Below are 18,726 nucleotides of genomic sequence, written 5' to 3'. Positions count from 1 at the left end.
AATTTTGAATTCAGGTTGTAACACAACAAAATGTGGAATATGTCAATGGGTGTGAATACTCTCTGAATGCACTTTATATACACCGGATGGATTTACACGATGTACTAGGAATTGTATGTACAGCGGTATATAAATAAATATACGTTGTGTGTACAGTAGTAGAAATATTAGAATGAGCTGTTTACAATACAGTATTTAAATACATAGTATAAAATCCCAGTAACAATGCCCATGGGGCAACAGTAGTGCAGTTTCTGCTGTGGGTTCCAACTTTAAAAACTATTTACAATTTTCAGTCGTCCCCTAAGGATATGCTAGGGAATGAATAAAGAATTATATTTGTGTAATATTACTGCTAATGACTGGAGTGTTTGTCTGTCTGCAGGATTACGACTTGGAGATGGGCATGGGTGGAATGCTTGCTCTTTCTGCGTTGGCTTAAGTGGGATGACCCGACACAGAGCTTGTAGGGGTTTGCACAAAAGGATGTCATGTTAGCTTGAATGCTGTTATTTAATGTCAATAAATGTCATTTACTTACTGTCTTTGTCGTTATTCTACACAATGCAGCGTTTGAGTGGCAAACTCGTTGATACGATTGTGTGAAAGTTATTTTGAGAAGTTCCCAAAAATATTTATTAATGCATGAAGTATTTTACCAATAAATTCAATTGGTTTACACATGCTTGTAAATATGTTTTATTTTGTTTATTAACATTCCTGGAGTGAAGTTAACGTTCATACCGCATCAAATAAGAGAAGGCATTATATCCTCCAAATAAGGACATGCTACAACCATTTGAATGGAATTGCAAATAATTGGTTAGTCAATCACTGAGAGAAACTGGTTATTGGTAAAATATTGTCTGTAAAAATGTTTTTGACACTCAATACTTTGTCCAACTGAAATACAAAGTGGTATTAGCAACCACGGTTACAGTTTAATGACTCATTTTACGCTTCCTTGCTACATAATACACATGTGGGCTGCTCTGAAGATTCAGAAAGATAGTTACATGTCACATTCCAGTTACTATCATAAAGGACACATTGTCTTGTGTTTCTTGTTGGATACATTGACTATTTGAAACACACAGGGCGACTTTGTTTCAAACCCCCATTGATATCCATGATTAACAATCAGGTTTAATCTGGGGGCGATTCTGTTTTTGCGCGGATGTCTTTCATTTCTCTCGTTGAAGGGGGAGGGGAGTGAAAGGAGGGGAGAAGGGATTTAACACAGACCGAAAGGGAGAAACCTAGATATTATGCGAGATGGACAAAAACGAGTAAGTACCCTACACAAAGTAATACCCATTTATATTTCTGATATTGCTATATTTGACATTAAATGTGTTGTTTTAGGGATGCATTGTTGCTAAATAGTATTTTGTCATCGATGAAAGGTTTTCGTGTGGGAGGCGTTTCGGTGGTCTCGAGTGTATCCGCAAACCATTGAACTGTAGGTAGTGTTCAGGGATTCCAAATTTAGTTACACACTTACTGGTGTTGCAGTTGAACTTTTCTTAATAGCAAACCATTTTTTTCTTAATAGTTCGAGTAATTCGTTTGGTAAAGAATTCGTGAGATAACTAACTACTAATCTAGCTCTAAATAGATCATTGTTTTATACCGAATATTTCAAACAAGTAATGTAATTAATGTAGCCATCTCAACCTATGAAGCTCCTGCCTACTTAGTCCATTCATAAAAAGCATTATGTAAACGACTGAATGACAAGTGATTTTGTCGTGATAAAAAGGACTCACGGCGTTCTCGAATTTTACCTATGTGAAACTTTGCCTGAATAATGTCCTTTGTTGATTTTGTGAAATCATATTGGTAATCTATACATACTTTGGCGATAGGCTACATTATAATGCTCTATTATAATGCTCTACTTTTGGAGCGTTCACGTAGGCTACCGCGCGCGTCAAATCAATGATTTATCAGATCGGGATTCAATAATGCAATGTTGGCGACGGTCCAATGTATTGCGGATGTAGCCCTCATTGCCCTCTCGAGGCAGGCAGTGATATGGCTAAAGGTTACGGCGGAGCGATATGCTGTAGTCTACGACAAAGAGCTGCGATAAATCGGGAGGGAAATCCCATGAATAGTGTTTGAGCCCTATGTCACTAATGGACGGAGTCATTGTATAAAACACGAAATGTAACCCCACATATAAAAACGCTAGCAAAGAGAATCACTGAACACTTCACAGGAGAACATGGAGAAGAAAAGGTGGGAATGCTTGGCTCTCCCCAAGGGCTGGCAGATCGAAGAAGTGACCAGAAAGTCGGGGTTGTCTGCGGGAAAAAGCGATGTCTATTATTTTAGGTAAAGTTACTGAGAAAGAGGAGGGTGTTCTCATGCAAATGTAGTCTACGGGCGGTATTACAAGGGGGTTGGGGCTCTGGGTTCACTTGGAGGGGGGTGACCTGGAGACAGAAAGTCGGGGAGGGGAGTAGCCGATATTACTGTTCTATTTGTGGCATCAGGGTAACTAGGCCACCTCTCATAGCGTAGTTCTACATAATTGTTGGATAAGGATCTTGGTAACCACTGTTTAGCCTATGTAGGCCTAAGAACCTGTCAACCTAGTGCAACAGAGTTAGGTTATGTGAATGATTGCATTACAAATAGCCTAGCCTGATTTAAAGTCCTTACAATAGCCTTATCATTTTTATTTGACCAGAGGAACTAACTATTAAATAGTCGACTAGCCGATTGTTTAATAGCCACAGAGGAACAAACATGAAACCACAAGTTGTTATTTTTTAGGCTAGGTGAGGAGGAGCGGGGGAGGCGGGTCGATTGTATAGTTTGTGGTAGGCTACCTTATACCGCATTTTGATTCTGTGGTGTGATGCACGCACCTTATTTTCAAGTTAATTGTCTCAATTTATGATGTTGAAAGCAAGTGCAAGATTTTTTGCATTAATTATCAGCAAGCACGGATGTTTCCATAGTTTGGTCAATCATACAAAGTTTTAAATGTTTTAGAAAATCGTAATGCATCAAAATAAACAGTGCATCAATAGGCTACGTATTTGAGATATAACTGGTTATTATAGCAGAATATGCATTTCCATTGCTGATTTATCAACGCCTTTGTCCACGGATTAAGATCTAGATGAAATGGGCCCTGTCGTTATGCTGACAACTAACTAGGCAGTAGAAGGCGACCGACCACCCGCTACACAATTAATTGTGAAACAATGTTTCCAATCGAATGTTCGAAATGTTGCAATATTTATTGCTCTTGATTGCCCAGTTACATTGTATCCCAATAGGTCATTTATCTGAAACTATTGTATACGTTTAATGGTGAATTGGTTATACATTTGGGAATATACAATACATTAACATGTATTCTACTGCTTAAATAGTTTATTATACAATTACACAAAACATTGGTAAATTGTTTTGTTGTTAAATAAATAAAATGCTTATGCAAAGACTCATTGTTTACACATTAATTCCATATGAATAATCTGTGAATAGTAAATCCTTGGCTGTGTTGGTTCTTGCATGATATCTTGTTTTACATCTACTCTTCATGTCTCCAGTTTTTTTTTTTTCAGCTTAACTTGTTTGTTGCAGAATCTGGGTGTCTGTCTCTGTCTGTTTGCAGCTTTTCTGATCTACAGGTAACTGCCAAAATAAAGGAAACCTGAACATAAATTGTCTTAATAGGGCGTAGGGCCACCATGAGCCAGAACCACTTCAATGCACTATGGCATAGATTTTAAGTGCCTGGAACTCTGACTGTGGTGGAAAATGCTGTCTCAGGCGTCGCTCTAGAATCTCCCATAAGTGTTCAATTGGGCTCAGTTCTGGTGACTGAGACTGCCATGGCATATGGCTTAAATCGTTTTCATGCTCATCAAACCATTGAGTGGCCACTCGTGCCCTGTGGATGGGGTCATTGTCATGCTATGGGGGCATAGCCATGGTAGCCAAAATAATGGCATGTCCAACCTTTTTACACATGACCCTAAGCATTATGGGATGTTAATTGCTTAATTAACTCAGGAACCACAACTGTGTGGAGCACCTTCTTTCAATATACTTTATATCCCTCCCTTTTATATCCCTCCCTTTATATCCCTCAAGTGTTTCCATTATTTTGTCAGTTACCTTACCTCTATCTCTCTACCTTTCCCCTCTTGCTAGCCCCTGGTCAGTTGTCCATAGCCTAACACTATTGTCTGTTGTTTCCCCCCACACCTAGTCCAACCGGGAAGAAGTTTCGGAGCAAGCCTCAGCTGGCTCGTTACCTTGGCAACCAGATGGACCTCGGCTCCTTCGACTTCCGCACGGGGAAGATGCTCATGAGTAAACTGAACAAGAACAGGCAGAGACTGCGCTATGACAACAACAATCAGACCAAGGTGAGAGGGTTGTCTTCTGAAGTAATATTTCTAGACACTTTGGACAAACTCTTCTCAATGACTGCACCCTTATTCGCTGTCAAACCAGCCGTTAGAAGAAAAAATGAATGCAGAATAACGTGTTTCAGGACTTTTCTCCCAGGTGCTAAGGATAACCCACATATCTAGTATTTCAGAAACAGCACTGTGGCAACATAGTGTTGGTTGTCACTGTCGACTAATGTTTCTTTGTGTGTCTTCAAGGGCAAGCCAGACCTGAACACATCACTCCCCGTCAGACAGACTGCTTCCATCTTTAAGCAACCTGTCACCAAGGTTACCAACCACCCCAGCAACAAAGTCAAGACAGATCCACAGAAAGCCGTCGACCAGCCGAGACAGGTAAACACAGCCATTAGCCTGTCTGCTATGTAATGTAAACTACAGTTACATTGAGTTATATGCTTTTATTCCTGAAGATAATTTTGACTAATGAGACACAAATGGATTTAGATTTGATTTGTGGGTTTTTTCACAGCTTTTCTGGGAGAAGAAGCTTGGTGGTCTCGATGCCTTTGACATCGCAGAGGAGCTAGTGAAGACAATGGACCTGCCTAAAGGTCTTCAAGGTAAGAGTCCCGTGTGGCTATGCTCAACCAACTGGGGTCCTGTGTGACTCAGTTGGTAGAGCAAGGCGCTTGCAGCCCCAGGTTTGTGGGTTTGATTCCCACAGGGGACCAGTACGGGTAAAATGTATGAAAATGTATGCACTCACTACTGTAAGTCGAATAAGAGCGTCTGCTAAATGAATGAAATGTAAATGTAAGAGAGAGAGCCAAGTATGATCCCCATTTCCTGTTATTTTTTTAATGTCTTCTCGCTACTGGGATTGTGAACACCTGTCTGTCTTCTAGGAGTTGGACCTGGATGTACAGACAAGACTCTACTGTCAGCGATAGCCAGCGCCCTGCACACCAGTGCAGCCCCCATCACCGGTCAGCTGTCTGCAGCCGTGGAGAAGAACCCAGGGGTGTGGCTCAACACATCGCAGCCCCTTTGCAAGGCCTTCATTGTCACTGACGAGGACATCAGGTAGGCTACACACAGGAGTGTACACTATATCCATGGAGTCCTATCGGTGCCGAAAGTAATGGCACCTGTTAATTTCTGATGTCATTTAATGAATGTATAAATTGAATAACTGAATACATTAATGGAATTGTATTTGAACATTATGACACAATGCTGATTCTCCTTTGCTATTTTCATCTCAGTCCATATCTCTAAATGCTTTGGTGTGTTATCTGCTCATGGTGAGTGCAGGAAGCAGGAGGAGCTGGTGTACAGTGTGAGGAAGAAGCTGGAGGAGGCTCTAATGGCGGACATGTTGGCTCATGTGGAGGAAGCAGCCAGCGAGGGCGACTCACTCGAGGAGGACAACGACGCCATGGAGGCTGTATAGCAGAGGTAGGCTACTGTTCAAAGGTGTCAGTATTGTTGAAAGATGGGAGAGATGGAGACTGTATAGCAGAGGTAGGCTACTGTTCAANGGGAGAGATGGAGACTGTATAGCAGAGGTAGGCTACTGTTCAAAGGTGTCAGTATTGTTGAAAGATGGGGGAGATGGAGACCCGTACACTGTCAAAAGAGGAATAAATCCAAAACTGAGGCTTCAATATAGATGTTTGACACTGATGATGGCTTGATGCCGAAACGTTTTAATTTCTGCACAATGAACAATCATGATGCCCAATAAAACCTCTTTGTGTATTTAAGCCTCAGTTTTGTATGTATTCCTCTTTTTATATATTTTTTTACAGTGTGTATGTCTCTATCTCTTCCAGTATTCTCATTTTGATACCTACGCTCCTGGAACAGACACTATTTGGTTTAAAAAACCTTTAAAGTCGGTTGACGGCCTCCTTTTGTTGAAAATAAAATTGTGATGGTTGTTCAGGCTCGTACAGCATTTATGGTTTCTCAATAGATGTCAGTGTTTTAATTTCAGAGCTGCGAAGCGTACCACCCAAGGGATGACACATTTATAATATGATTTACTGTCTGTATTTGTTTTGTATTTCAACAAATCTCTTCCTCTCTTCCAGGGTGATGGGGAGTTAGAGTAATTTGGATGGGTTTTTCAACACCTTATCACAGGACCATGAAACAGGAACCCTGTACCAATCCAACCAAAAGAACTGCCCACTTTCCACCTACTACACCTCTGAAGCTTTACCTACCTACCACCCACCTCGCCCGCTGGTTGGGCTCTTCTGGCTCCAGTGCCAAGAAAGGACTTGGACTGAGCCATTCTGAATCAAATAATTTAGCTAATAATCAATCTTTCTTTTGAAAAAGAGAGCATCAAATAACTTTTTGACAGCACATAGTGAAAGGAGAGCGATTTACATACAGTATGACAAATTCAGTGTTCAATGATGTAGTTTTATTTTTTACAAGACATTGTATGAATTTTCTGAATGTGAGATATATGTTGTGACAAACATGTCAAACCCCCCCCCCCCCCCAAAAAACAACTACTTTTTAAATGTATTGGGAGATTTTCAATTAGTAGTGAATGCTGTTTTTCTTTCTGGGTTTCTAATGCACTCCATGGGGATCGATGGACCATAGTGTAAGGGTACTTTGGTACAGTTTATAGGGCTATGTGAGAGAGGCTTTGATGAGAGGGAACAATATAGTTGCCCAAATGATGCACTCTAAAGCATGTCTTATAGTCACAGGACAGAGAATTAGTGAAAAATGATTGAATCGTGTTCTCAAGGAAATATCCTTGTCATTGTAATGTAGTCCATTCAAACCCCTTACCAAGTATTGACCAAAGATGGTTCATGTCATTTTTGGAAAGTCTTACAGTATTCTACTGTAGTTCTTTTGTTATAGCATCATATTCAGCTTCTCAATAGCTAGTGATGTTTCCACATGACACTGAGTTATGAGTGAAGTCATACTGTACATTGTTAAAATGGGGACAATGGTGTAGAAGTGACTTGGACCCTTCTCTCCTGCATTGTGTAGATTTGATTCATTTTAACACTCATTGTGCTCACTGAAGTTGTTGGTTTAACGTTGCTGTTTCTAGCCAATGCATGTTTGTCCCATGGCCATGCTTTTTAAATGTTTCCAATGATGGGTCAAAGCCATCACAACACTTGCTGCCTCCATTATCTTGTGCACTGGGTGCCAGACAGAGTAAACTAAGCAGATTTTGTTTGAATAAAGATTAAGGGCTGGACTCAATCTGTATCGTGGAAGATCTGTGTTAAATTTGAAGGTAATTGTTCGACATTCCGTCGACATATGCAGCGTTTACCGTGAATGCAGTCTTTTAGATGCCTTTTTGGGGCGGCAGGTAGCCTAGTGGTTAGTGCGTTGGCCCAGTAACCGAAAGGTTGCTGGATCGAATCCCCGAGCTGACAAGGTAAAAATCTGTCATTCTGCCCCTGGACAAGGCAGTGAACCCACAAGGCAGTGAGCCCACCTAGGCCTTCATTGTAAATGAAGAATTTGTTCTTAACTGATTTGCCTAGATAAATAAAGATTTGATTTTTTTTTATTACGTTTTTTTTTTTTATCGAGCTATAGCGTGGATTTTCCACAATGTAGATTAAATCCAGCCCAAAGATTCTCAGTGTTGAGAAAACTAATTGCGCTTTGTACATATACCCACAAAGTTTGATGTATGTTTGAATTGTCAAGCTCAATGAGATCCCTATCCAACATCAGCAGGCTGAACTGAATTTTATGTTACTGAATAAAATGTATCGGTATATCAACAGAATACGGTTTCATTTTTCCTTTGTCAGTTTTTGTCTCTATTTTGATGAGCCATACTTGATACTTCCTTGTCTTGTATCTTCTGAATACTACAGGTGTTTAACAGTGCTGAGAAGGCAACCACAGCTTGGGGTTAACTGCTGCGGTGAATGAGACCGTTGAAGAGAAGTGCTTGTAAATCCTTCCATCTCAATCACCTCCTCGAGATTAACAGTTAACCTGACTGCTGCCTCTCAGGGGTTTTCATGTCACTGTCAAACAGAACAAAGTGCAAAGGGACAGAGCGGTGCTTGAACACACTCATAGGGGAGGAGGACACAAACTATCTCGGAGAGGATACCCTTGTTGCCTTTTTGAGTAATTTAGGAGACCCCTTCTGAAATTGGTCAGGGTTTTTGCAGGCAGAGGGTTCATATCTGGAAAAGATTATGATTGGAACTATGGAGTTGTACGCCAAGGTAAGTGTTTGAGCCTGTATGTCTGAATAGCGGAGTAGACTTCCTTCTTTTTTGACAGTTTAATTTCAATGAAGTCATAGTTTATCCAGAGGGTTAAGTACCTTGCCCAAAGGTAGGCACATTGACAGATTGTTCTAGTTGGCTCTGGGATTTGTTTTCTTCTAGTTGGCTCTGGGATTCAAACAGCAACCTTTCAGTTACTGGCCTAACACTCTGAACCACTAGGCTACCTGCTGGCTACCTTTTGTATGTAACACGAGGGCATAATCTTAGTAATAGAGATGTAACAATTGGAAATGCTTTAAATGCCCATGCTCAAGGAACTAGACTCTTCTAGCAATGACACACACAATATCATATTGCACAGGAAGTATTGTGTGTTGAGCCAAGAGGTTGCCATTACTGGGATAGATCTGCGAGAACATAATGAGTAATCCAAGATGAGACGGAGAGGGATGACGGACGTTAATTCTTAACGACATTTAGGGTGTTTTATGCTGATGGACGACAAATGTCTTGCTTGGGTGGGACCTGGCAGTAAAAGGCACACGGAGTAATAACAGACTTTAGAGCAGTAGAACAGATAGTGTCCCGTGTGATGTAATACTATCCTCTACAGCTGTGTTTTTGGCCAACTGGCAGTTGAGCCTGTCCACCTGGTGTGAAAGTGATACAGCAAAGGGTGTTGGTCATTAGTACAGGAAATCCCCCTCAATGCATGCTCACTTTTTCACTGTGTTTCTTCAATGAGCTCAACGTTTGTGATAACGTTTATTTCTGTAACAGGGTGCCAGTGTGTGGGTACCTGATCCAGAGGCAGTGTGGGTATCAGCCAAGCTCCTCAAGGACTACAACCTTGGAGATGAGAATGTGGTGCTGCAGATCAGCGATGGCAGGGTGACACACTCACACACAGTCAAGAGCTGGCATACTGTAGATGTATTGTTAGTCGCTCTGGATAAGCATTTGATAATGACAAATATTGAATGTGCCACCCCTCTAGGAGGTGCAGTATCCAGTGGTGCCACCCTCTGGCCTCCCCCCTCTGGCGAACCCTGATATTCTGGAGGGGGAGAATGACCTCACTGCTCTCAGCTTCCTACACGAGCCTGCTGTTCTACACAACCTGAGAGTCCGATTCCTGGACTACAGCAGTATCTACACCTACTGTGGTAAGGAACAGAGAGAGACGGAGAGAGAGCCAGAAAGAGATTGGGGGTGGAGGTCTTTCTTCAGATGCTGTTTTGCCAGTGGACAGATATATGCAGCTCCTGTGTGCTCCTGCTTTTATGATTATAACCTCATAATCCCATCTTTACTAGGTGTAAAGTTCACAGGGACATGGCCTCCTCTCTATGGCTTCATACAAATTGGTTCTCCATAAGATGCTAAATAAACATTAACCTGAGAACACATGCATCTTATGTGATTGCTGTGATATGTTGCAGACATAAACAATAATCGAAGCAGTTTTGATATATAAAAAGTCATAGGAAAAATAATATTAATATCTTGTATTCTTACAGATTCCTTTTATTCGATTAATAACACTGTCATTTACAGTGGTAGAAAAAGTACCCAATTGTCATACTTGAGTAAAATTAAAGATACCTTAATTGTCACGCCCTGACCATAGAGAGCCCTTGTTTCTCTATGGTGTAGTAGGTCAGGGCGTGACTGGGGGTATTCTAGTTTATTATTTCCATGTGGTGTTCTAGTTTATTTTTCTATGTTGGTGATTTGTATGGTTCCCAATTAGAGGCAGCTGGTAATCGTTGTCTCTAATTGGGGATCATATTTAGGTAGCATTTTTCCCACCTGTGTTTGTGGGATATTATTTTGTGTTTTGTGCATGTGCACCACGTAGTCACGTTTCGTTGTTAGTTTATTGATTTATTGTTTTGTTTTTGCTAAGTTTCACTTTATAATAAATATYTGGAACTCAACATCCACTGCGGCTTGGTCCGTCTCCACACGTACGTGACATTAATAGAAAAMGACTCAAGTAAAAGTGAAAGTCGCCCAATAAAATACTACTTGAGTGAAAGTCTAAAATTATTTGATTATAAATATACTTAAGAATCAAAAGTAAATGTAACTGCTAAAATATACTTAAGTATCAAAAGTAAAAGTTTAAATCATTTCAAATTCCTTATATTAAGCAAACCAAACAGCCCGATCTAGGTTTTTTAATTTACGGATAGCCAGGAACACGCTCCAACACTCAGACATAATTTACAAACAAAGCATGTTGGTTTAGTGAGTCTGCCAGATCAAAGCCAGTAGGGATGACCAGGGATGTTCTCTATAAGTGTGTGAATTGGACAATTTTCCTGTCCTGCTAAGCATTCAAAATGTAACGAGTACTTTTGGTTGTCACGGAAATGTCTGGAGTAAAAAGTACATTATACAATGTAGTGGACTAAATGTAAAAGTTGTCAAAAATATAGATAGTATAGTACAGATACCCCGAAAAACTACTTAAATAATACTTTAATSTATTTTTACTTAAGTACTTTAAACCATTGGTCATTCACACCAACTGCTCATTCCAGGGATTGTGTTGGTGGCCCTCAACCCGTATGACCAGCTGCCCATCTATGGAGAGGAAGTGATCGATGCCTACAGTGGGCAGGACATGGCTGACATGGAGCCTCACATCTTCTCTGTGGCAGAAGAGGCCTACCGCACCATGACCAGGTCAGGGGTTAAAGGTCAAGGGCCAGGGGTCACCCTAGTCTTTGGTCTCCATTTTATATGCCCTTTGTTACCTCAAAACACTGTCGTTTTGACTGCTCCTTGGGGGGTTGGGCCAGGGTTGTTGTTCTTTGTAAAGAGCTCTATACAGATAAAATAGCCGTGACACGAGAGAGCCTTTGATCAGATCTCTTTAGTTGCCCTGTGTGACAAATAGCTCTGTAAATGACAAGATTATTAAGAGGGTAGTTGTCTATGTATGCAGGGAGGAGAAGAACCAGTCCATTATAATCAGTGGGGAATCTGGAGCAGGGAAAACAGTCTCTGCTAAATTCACCATGCGCTACTTTGCTGTGGTGGGGGGAGCAGCCCAGCAGACCAGTGTGGAGGAGAGAGTACTGGCCTCCAACCCCATCATGGAGGTACTGACATGTGGGTGAATGAGTACTCTTAACCTGCAATGCGGTTCACGTACATTTTTTTTTTAAGAGTATGATTTTGGAAAAAGCATGTATTTTGCATATAAAAAATTTGTACTGTATTATATCAGTATTCAGTTGTAAAGGTAATAGCTAAAACAGTGTAATGTATCATATTTGTAATTCTTTCCTTTACTCTTTAGTCCATTGGGAATGCTAAGACTACACGCAATGACAACAGTAGCCGGTTTGGAAAGTACATCGAGATCGGCTTCGGACGGAAGGGGGATATCATTGGGGCCAACATGAGGACGTACCTGCTGGAGAAGTCTCGAGTCGTCTTCCAGGCGTCACGGGAGAGAAACTACCACATCTTCTACCAGCTGTGTGCTTCTAGAGACCTGCCAGAGATGAGAGTCCTCAAACTGGGTGAGACTGGACCACATTGTATTCAGGAACTTATTACAAGGTCAACAGCAGGGAACAAATGAACGTCAGTGGGTCTAGCAGTGTATTTCAGAATGTGTTCATTATGTGTTTTGATGTGTGTTTCTGCAGGTGGTGCGGAAACGTTTCGCTACACGAACCAAGGAGGGGAAGATTCCATGCAGATCCCAGGCACTGATGACGTAGTAGATCTGGAGCGCACTCGTAATGCTTTCACCATTCTGGGTATACAGCTTCTATATTAAACACGTCTATGCTAACATGTTTACTCTGACTGTAGTGGTATGCAGTTTGAACATGCCGGTGTTGTGTGTACTCCTCCAGGTGTGCCTCCTGACCAGCAGATGGAGCTCTTCAGGATCCTTGCAGCTGTTCTGCACCTGGGCAATGTCAACATCCAGGCCAGTGGGAGAGGTGGTGATCGAAGTTACATTGATGTAAGACTTTTTGTTTTTTCTTACATTTTTGTCCAGTATTTCCCTGAAACTCTCTCACATAATTCGTTAAAATATTCCATAACCAGGGGGAGGAGCATTCCCTGTCTGTGTTCTCCAAGCTGCTGGGGGTGGAGCGGACCCAGATGGCCCACTGGCTGTGCCACCGCAGGCTGGCAGTAGGGGGAGAGATGTTGGTCAAGCCCATGCCTGGTCAGCAGTCCCTAGAGGCCCGGGATGCCCTGGCCAAGCATGTGTATGGTCAGCTGTTCACCTGGACAGTGACCCGGCTAAACTCAGCCCTCCGAGCCCAGAGCGAGCAGCCCAAGTCATTTATTGGGGTGCTGGACATCTATGGGTGAGTAGAAAGGGCAGGGGGTCACACTTTAGACYAAGTTGTTGTTATACCTGTAATTACGGTAATGACTGTAGTAACAACGTGTTGATTTCCCTTTTTGTCCATTTCTCTTTGGCAGGTTTGAGACGTTTGAAAGGAACAGTTTTGAACAGTTCTGTATAAATTACGCCAATGAGAAAGTGCAGCAGCAATTCAACAGGGTGAGTCACCAAGTGTGTGGGGTTAGACATCTATATGAACGTGTTATCCTCATGTCCCCTCTGTAACCCTTGGTCTCCCTCTCCTCCCCTCACCCATGCAGCACGTGTTCCAGTTGGAGCAGGAGGAGTATGTCCGCGAGGAGCTGCCGTGGAGCAGGATAGAGTTCAGTGATAACCAGCCGTGCATCACTCTCATCGAGGGACAGCTGGGCCTGCTCGACCTGCTGGATGAGGAGTGCAGGGTCAGTCAGTCACAGTCCTGGTTTCTATCAAGACCACGTTGTGTTGTGTCTGCTTTGTGTTCATGTGTCCAAACCGGTTTGAAATACAATAAGTACATGTACTCAGGATATGCTGTGCTTCTAAATCATCACTGAGTGCACTGACAAGCCATGAACGCCTTGTGATGGATTTGATCCCCCACAATTTCAAAAAAATATGTATATGCAAAACAAAAGCAAGTCCTGCCAGAAAAATAATTATCCTATTAAAAGTCAAACTTCAAAGTATTTATATAAAAAAACAGAAGATTTATGAAATGTACATTGATCCAGAAAAACCTTACCTCCCATGGTGTCTGTTTCCTTGATCAGATGCCCAAAGGTTCAGAGGAGAGCTGGGCGAGGAAGCTGTATGATCAGCATCAGATTAACAACCCCAGTCCACACTTCCGCAAACCTCGAATGTCCAACACTGCCTTCATCATCCTGCACTTTGCTGACATGGTGAGCTAGTTATATTAGCCAGAGTATATTAGATGCCTCAGTTTGACCTGTTTACAGAATGTGCTGGTTGCGGTAAAGTATTTGACTTAAACTTTCTTCTTTTGTTTGTCAGGTCCAATATGAATGTGATGGGTTTTTAGACAAGAACCGGGACACCGTTTTTGAGGAACCCATCAACATCCTAAGAGCCAGTCAGGTATCACCTGTCAATGTTTTAAATTACAACTATGATGATCTGCATTCACACAGTGAGGATCTGCAGCTTCCCCTGTCAGAAGTCTTGGCTCACTTTTCTTACCTCCCTGTCAGTTTTGAGTGCATCTGAAGAGTAGAGGAATTTGAGGGAGGCTCACTGAGGAACCAGATTTCAGCTGTCCACTTTTGTCGGACTGGGGTGAAATCTAGGCTGAGATCAAGATCCTAGGGTGAAATGGAGGACAATCTTTTTTAACCTACTGTAACCCGGTCTGTCTGTCTCTCCGTCAGTCTGAGCTGGTGTCTGAGCTGTTCCAGCAGAAGCCAGTAGGGGGCAGTCTGTCCATCTCAGGGGGGAAGTCCTCTCTGCCCAATGGCAGTCTGCGCTCTGGCCCTGGGAAGAGAGCTCAGCGGGAACACAAACTCACTGTGGGCTTCCAGGTACTATATGTCTCCCCCTGCTGTGGCCAAGCAACACCATTCATTTCCAGCTTTTAACAGTTGACAGAATGTATTTGTTTTCTTGCTGCCATATAATGTCTGTATTACTTCATCCATGGCTCGTTGCATGTTGTTGTATGTTCTATGGACTGTAGGACAGGAGTGTGAGTTTGTGTGTTCCTCCATGTTTCTTCAAACAGTTCCGTCAGTCTCTGCAGCTGCTGATGGACACTCTGAACAGCACCACCCCCCACTACATCCGCTGTATTAAGCCCAATGACCTCAAAGAGCCTTTTATGTGAGTCAGACCCCTGTGCTCCAGCCATGTGTGTGTGTGTGTGTGTTTGTGGTGGGGGAGGCATGTGTGTGCGGTGTGTTTAACAGTGTGTATAATGTGTGTATTATGTGGAGAGAGGTGATAAACAGTATGTTATCTGTGTTTGTTGGGTGTGTATTATGTGTTGCGTTGTGTGTATAATATCAATATTGTCAGTAGGGGTGTGTGTGTGTGTGTGTGTGTGCAGCGTGTTAAGCAGATTTCCCCTCTCAGGTTTGACCCTAAAAGGGCCGTCCAGCAGCTGCGCGCCTGTGGGGTGCTAGAGACCATACGCATCAGTGCTGCAGGCTACCCATCCAGGTACACAGCACATTTAACATCAGCTTCACCTTTGGAATATTCACAGATAAACCCATCACATATACAGAAAACTGATGCATAGTAGCATAGTTATTTCACCGATGCAGAACACTGTATCTGTCCTGTAGCCACCAACATCTATGAAAAACGCACAATTAAAGATCTCAAGAGTATTTGTACTCACTCTGTGAAAATGTGTCCCTCTCTTCCRTCCACCATCTTGGTCCCAGGTGGACCTATGCAGAGTTCTTCAGCCGGTACCYGGTGCTGCTGCGCGGGGGTGAGGTTCAGACCCAGGAACAGATCCAGGCGTCGTGCCAGAGGGCCCTGCCGGAGCTCATTCCAGACCCAGAGCAGTATTGCTTTGGGAAGACCAAGGTGTTCTTCCGTGCTGGGCAGGTGGCTCTGCTGGAGAGGCTGAGGGCAGAGAGACTGAGGGCGGCCGGGGTGATCATCCAGAGCTGGGTCAGAGGCTGGCTGGGCCGCAGGCGATACATCAAGACCCGCTGGGCAACACTCACCATCCAGAGATACACAAGAGGAGCCCTGTCTAGGCGGTGAGAGCAGAATGACTGTGGCACAATAGCACGTCAATCTGCTTTACACTTTATACTGTCATATAGTACAGTGTGTCTCAGCAGTAGGCTACCTACATTTGTCCAACTATTTAAGCGACTGTTCTGTTCTGTGTGATCTAGGCTGGCAGACCTTCTGCGCTACACCAAGGCAGCGCTGGTCATCCAGAAGACATACCGTATGGTGGCGATAAGACAGATGTTTCTGATGATCCGCGAGGCCACCGTCACCATCCAGGCTTTCACCAGGGGCTCGCTGGCACGACGCCAATACAGACTGGTGAGGAAACGCTGGCACAAAGGCCCCAGAATTTTTTTAGCAATGCATCTAATGTTTTTTTTTTTACAGCTTTAATATAAAATGCATTTCATACATGTAATAACTCAAACCTCCAGAGATAAGTCAAGGCAGGGCTCCAGCCCCAGGAACTATTCCTCAGTAATATCAGATCCAGATTCTAGACTATCCTGATACATTGAGTGTACAGGAACACCTTCCTAATATTGAGTTGCGTCCCCTTTTGCCCTCAGAACAGCCTCCCACAGTTGTGTCAAGTTGGCTGGATGTCCTTTGGGTGGTGGACCATTCTTGATACACACGGGAAACTGTTGAGCGTGAAAAACCCAGCAGCTTTGCAGTCCTTGACACACCTACTACCTACTACTTGCCTGGCACCTACTACCATACCCTCTGAATGGCACACACGCACAATCCTTGTCTCAAGGCTTAAAATCCTTCTTTAACCTGTCTCCTCCCCTTCATCTACACTGATTGAAGTGGACTTAACAGGTGACATCAATAAGGGATCATAGCTTTCACTTGGATTCACCTGGTCAGTCTATGTCATGGGAAGAGGAGGTGTTCCTAATGTTTTGTCCACTCAGTGTCCTTAATCATAACTGTGTGCAATAATAAAATGCATCTCTTCTATCCTCTCCCTCCCCAGGTGGTGGCAGAGCGGGCTGCGGTGCTGCTCCAGTCTGCAGTGCGTGGCTGGCTGGCCCGCCTTGCTTACAGGAGGGTGAGGGCAGCCATAGTGTTGATGCAGTGTTGTGTGAGGCGGCGGGCAGCCAGGAGGGAGCTGCTGAAGCTGAAGGCAGAGGCTCGCTCGGTGGAGAAGTTCAGAGAACTCAACAAGGGCATGGAGGTCAAACTGATGCAGCTGCAGCTCAGGGCCGACCAGAAGGTGAGATGCTGGGGTCATGGAAGGTGGTGAGAAAGGGATGGGTGGATGTGTAGAAGGGTGGAGAAGCCTGAGAAGGTGATGGTGAGGGGGCTTAGAAGAAGATGGGTAGAGGAGACCAGGTGTTTCTAGGGGGCTGGTGAATTTTGATGAGCTGTTTAGAAGTTTTGGTACATCCAGAGTGGAAAAAATAAATGTGCAAAATGAATAATACAGAAGTGAACCTTTATGTGTGTGTTTATGTGTGTGTGTATGTGTGTGTTTATGTGTGTGTTTATGTGTGTGTTTATGTGCGTGTTTATGTGRGTGTTTATGTGTGTGTTTATTTTTTGTGTTTATGTGTGTGTTGATGTGTGTGTGTATGTGTGTGTTTATTTTTTGTATTTATGTGTGTGTTTTGTTGCTGTGGTGTGGCATTTTGTGACGTGTGTATGTGTGTGTTTTATTTTGGGGGGTGTTATTCATTGTGTGTTCACTGTTGTGTGTTATGTTGTGGGTGGGATTTGTGTGTGTCGTCATTGTATGGCTGCTGCTTGTACTGCGTGGTTCGCTGTCTCTCAAGAAGATGTAATGACTGTTGGGAGCGCTATATGGTCTGTCTCTCTTTGTTGTTTTTTTAATGACAATGTTGTTTGGTTTGGCTTTTGTTGGGGTTGTGTTTATAAGGTGCGTCGTTTTATTGTGTGTTTGGGTGTGTATTGGTGTTTTAGTTTGTGGTGTATATGTGGGCTGTGAGTGTATTGTGCATGTGTGTGTGTGTTTGTGTAGTGTAAGTGGGTCTCTGTGATCGCTGTGATTTAATCGATGTGGTGTGTGTTTGATGTGTTGTGATTGTGTTGCTGTATGGTGTGTATAGTGTGTGTGTTGTGTTATATGTGTGTGGTTTATGTGGTTTTATATGTGCATGTTTGTGTGTGTTTTGTGTTGTCTTGTGTGTTGGGTGTTGTGTGCTGTGTTGTGTGTTTATGTATGTGTGTGTTGTGTGTGTTAGTGTGTGATGTGTGTCGTGGGAGTGGTGTATTGTTGTTGTGTGTTTATGTTGTGTTGTGCGTTTTATGTGTGTGTGTGCTTGTGTTGTGTGATTGTGTGTTGTGTTTTATGTGTGTGTTGTAATGGTGAATGTGTGTTACGTGTATCTTGATGTGTTTTACGTCGTGTGGTGTGTTATGATGTGTGTGTTATTGTGGTTGTTGTGTGTGTATGTGTGTGTTAGTGTTTACGTGTGTGTGTATAGTGTTTGTGTGTTTATGTTGTGTATGTGTCTGGTTTATGTCGCTGTTTGTGTGTGTGTTGTAGGTGTGTGTTGTAGGTGTTGTTGTGTTTGTATGGTTATGTGTGTTTTGGTCTTGTGTGTGTGTTATGTGTTGTGTGTGGTTGCGTGTGGTGTGTGTGTGTTGGTGTGTGTGTGTGTGTGTGTGGTGTTTGGTGTTTGTTTCTATGTATTTATGTGTGTGGTTTATGTGTGTAGTTATTGGTGTGTAGTATGTGTGTGTAGTGTCATGTTGTGTGTTATGTGTGTGTTGTTAGTTGTGTGTGTGTATGTGGTGTTTAAGTGTGGTTTATGTGTGTGTTGTGTTTGTGGTATGTTTGTGTGGTTTATAGTGATGTAGTGTGTGTGTGTGGTGTGTGTGTGTGTGGTGTGTGTGTGTGGTGGTGTGTGTTTATGTGTGTGTGTGTATGTGTGTTTTAAGTGTGTGTTTATGTGTGTGTGTGTTCATGTTGTAGTTTAGTGGGTTAGCTGTTTGTAGCGTAAGGTGCGCAATGTGTGATGGTGTGTGTGTG

At 42.9% G+C, this 18,726-nt stretch overlaps 2 protein-coding genes across 3 annotated transcripts in view; both read left to right on the top strand.

The window, feature by feature from the left end:
- Positions 1-1,179: 1,179 nt before the first annotated feature.
- LOC111975731 (methyl-CpG-binding domain protein 3) lies at positions 1,180-6,898 on the top strand. Of its 2 annotated transcripts, none has more exons than XM_024004282.2 (7): positions 1,180-1,289; positions 4,238-4,397; positions 4,641-4,778; positions 4,915-5,005; positions 5,291-5,468; positions 5,700-5,843; positions 6,482-6,898. In XM_024004282.2, exons 1-6 carry the CDS (start codon positions 1,276-1,278, stop codon positions 5,836-5,838), a joined length of 720 nt encoding a protein of 239 aa, XP_023860050.1. In that variant the 5' UTR covers positions 1,180-1,275; the 3' UTR covers positions 5,839-5,843; positions 6,482-6,898. The 2 variants fall into 2 exon arrangements, with proteins under 2 accessions (XP_023860050.1, XP_023860049.1); XM_024004281.2 differs by lacking the exon at positions 1,180-1,289 and adding an exon at positions 2,155-2,340.
- Positions 6,899-8,448: 1,550 nt separating this feature from the next.
- Positions 8,449-18,726, top strand: part of LOC111975934 (unconventional myosin-Va-like) — a 28,252-nt gene continuing 17,974 nt past the window's right edge. The window contains exons 1-19 of the mRNA XM_024004606.2: positions 8,449-8,632; positions 9,419-9,529; positions 9,636-9,804; positions 11,188-11,332; positions 11,595-11,751; positions 11,952-12,177; positions 12,307-12,420; positions 12,520-12,632; positions 12,719-12,987; positions 13,106-13,187; positions 13,289-13,429; positions 13,781-13,912; positions 14,025-14,108; positions 14,399-14,548; positions 14,749-14,846; positions 15,099-15,185; positions 15,416-15,742; positions 15,884-16,040; positions 16,708-16,947. Of these exons, the coding sequence (XP_023860374.1) occupies positions 8,603-8,632; positions 9,419-9,529; positions 9,636-9,804; positions 11,188-11,332; positions 11,595-11,751; positions 11,952-12,177; positions 12,307-12,420; positions 12,520-12,632; positions 12,719-12,987; positions 13,106-13,187; positions 13,289-13,429; positions 13,781-13,912; positions 14,025-14,108; positions 14,399-14,548; positions 14,749-14,846; positions 15,099-15,185; positions 15,416-15,742; positions 15,884-16,040; positions 16,708-16,947 (2,832 nt within the window). The 5' untranslated portion in view covers positions 8,449-8,602. The remainder of the gene's footprint in view (positions 8,633-9,418; positions 9,530-9,635; positions 9,805-11,187; positions 11,333-11,594; positions 11,752-11,951; positions 12,178-12,306; positions 12,421-12,519; positions 12,633-12,718; positions 12,988-13,105; positions 13,188-13,288; positions 13,430-13,780; positions 13,913-14,024; positions 14,109-14,398; positions 14,549-14,748; positions 14,847-15,098; positions 15,186-15,415; positions 15,743-15,883; positions 16,041-16,707; positions 16,948-18,726) is intronic.

This window comes from Salvelinus sp. IW2-2015, linkage group LG16, assembly GCF_002910315.2.
Source record: "Salvelinus sp. IW2-2015 linkage group LG16, ASM291031v2, whole genome shotgun sequence".
NCBI classification, from domain to species: Eukaryota; Metazoa; Chordata; class Actinopteri; order Salmoniformes; family Salmonidae; genus Salvelinus; species Salvelinus sp. IW2-2015.
This window is presented reverse-complemented; position numbering and strand designations above follow the sequence as displayed.

Excerpts from the sequence above, each read along its gene's own strand:
- LOC111975731 (XM_024004281.2), top strand. The coding sequence starts at position 2,231 with ATGGAGAAGAAAAGGTGGGAATGCTTGGCTCTCCCCAAGGGCTGGCAG. Across the intron at positions 5,006-5,290 it reads CCTGCCTAAAGGTCTTCAAG|GAGTTGGACCTGGATGTACA; the intron begins GTAAGAGTCCCG and ends TCTGTCTTCTAG. Across the intron at positions 5,469-5,699 it reads GTCACTGACGAGGACATCAG|GAAGCAGGAGGAGCTGGTGT; the intron begins GTAGGCTACACA and ends TGGTGAGTGCAG.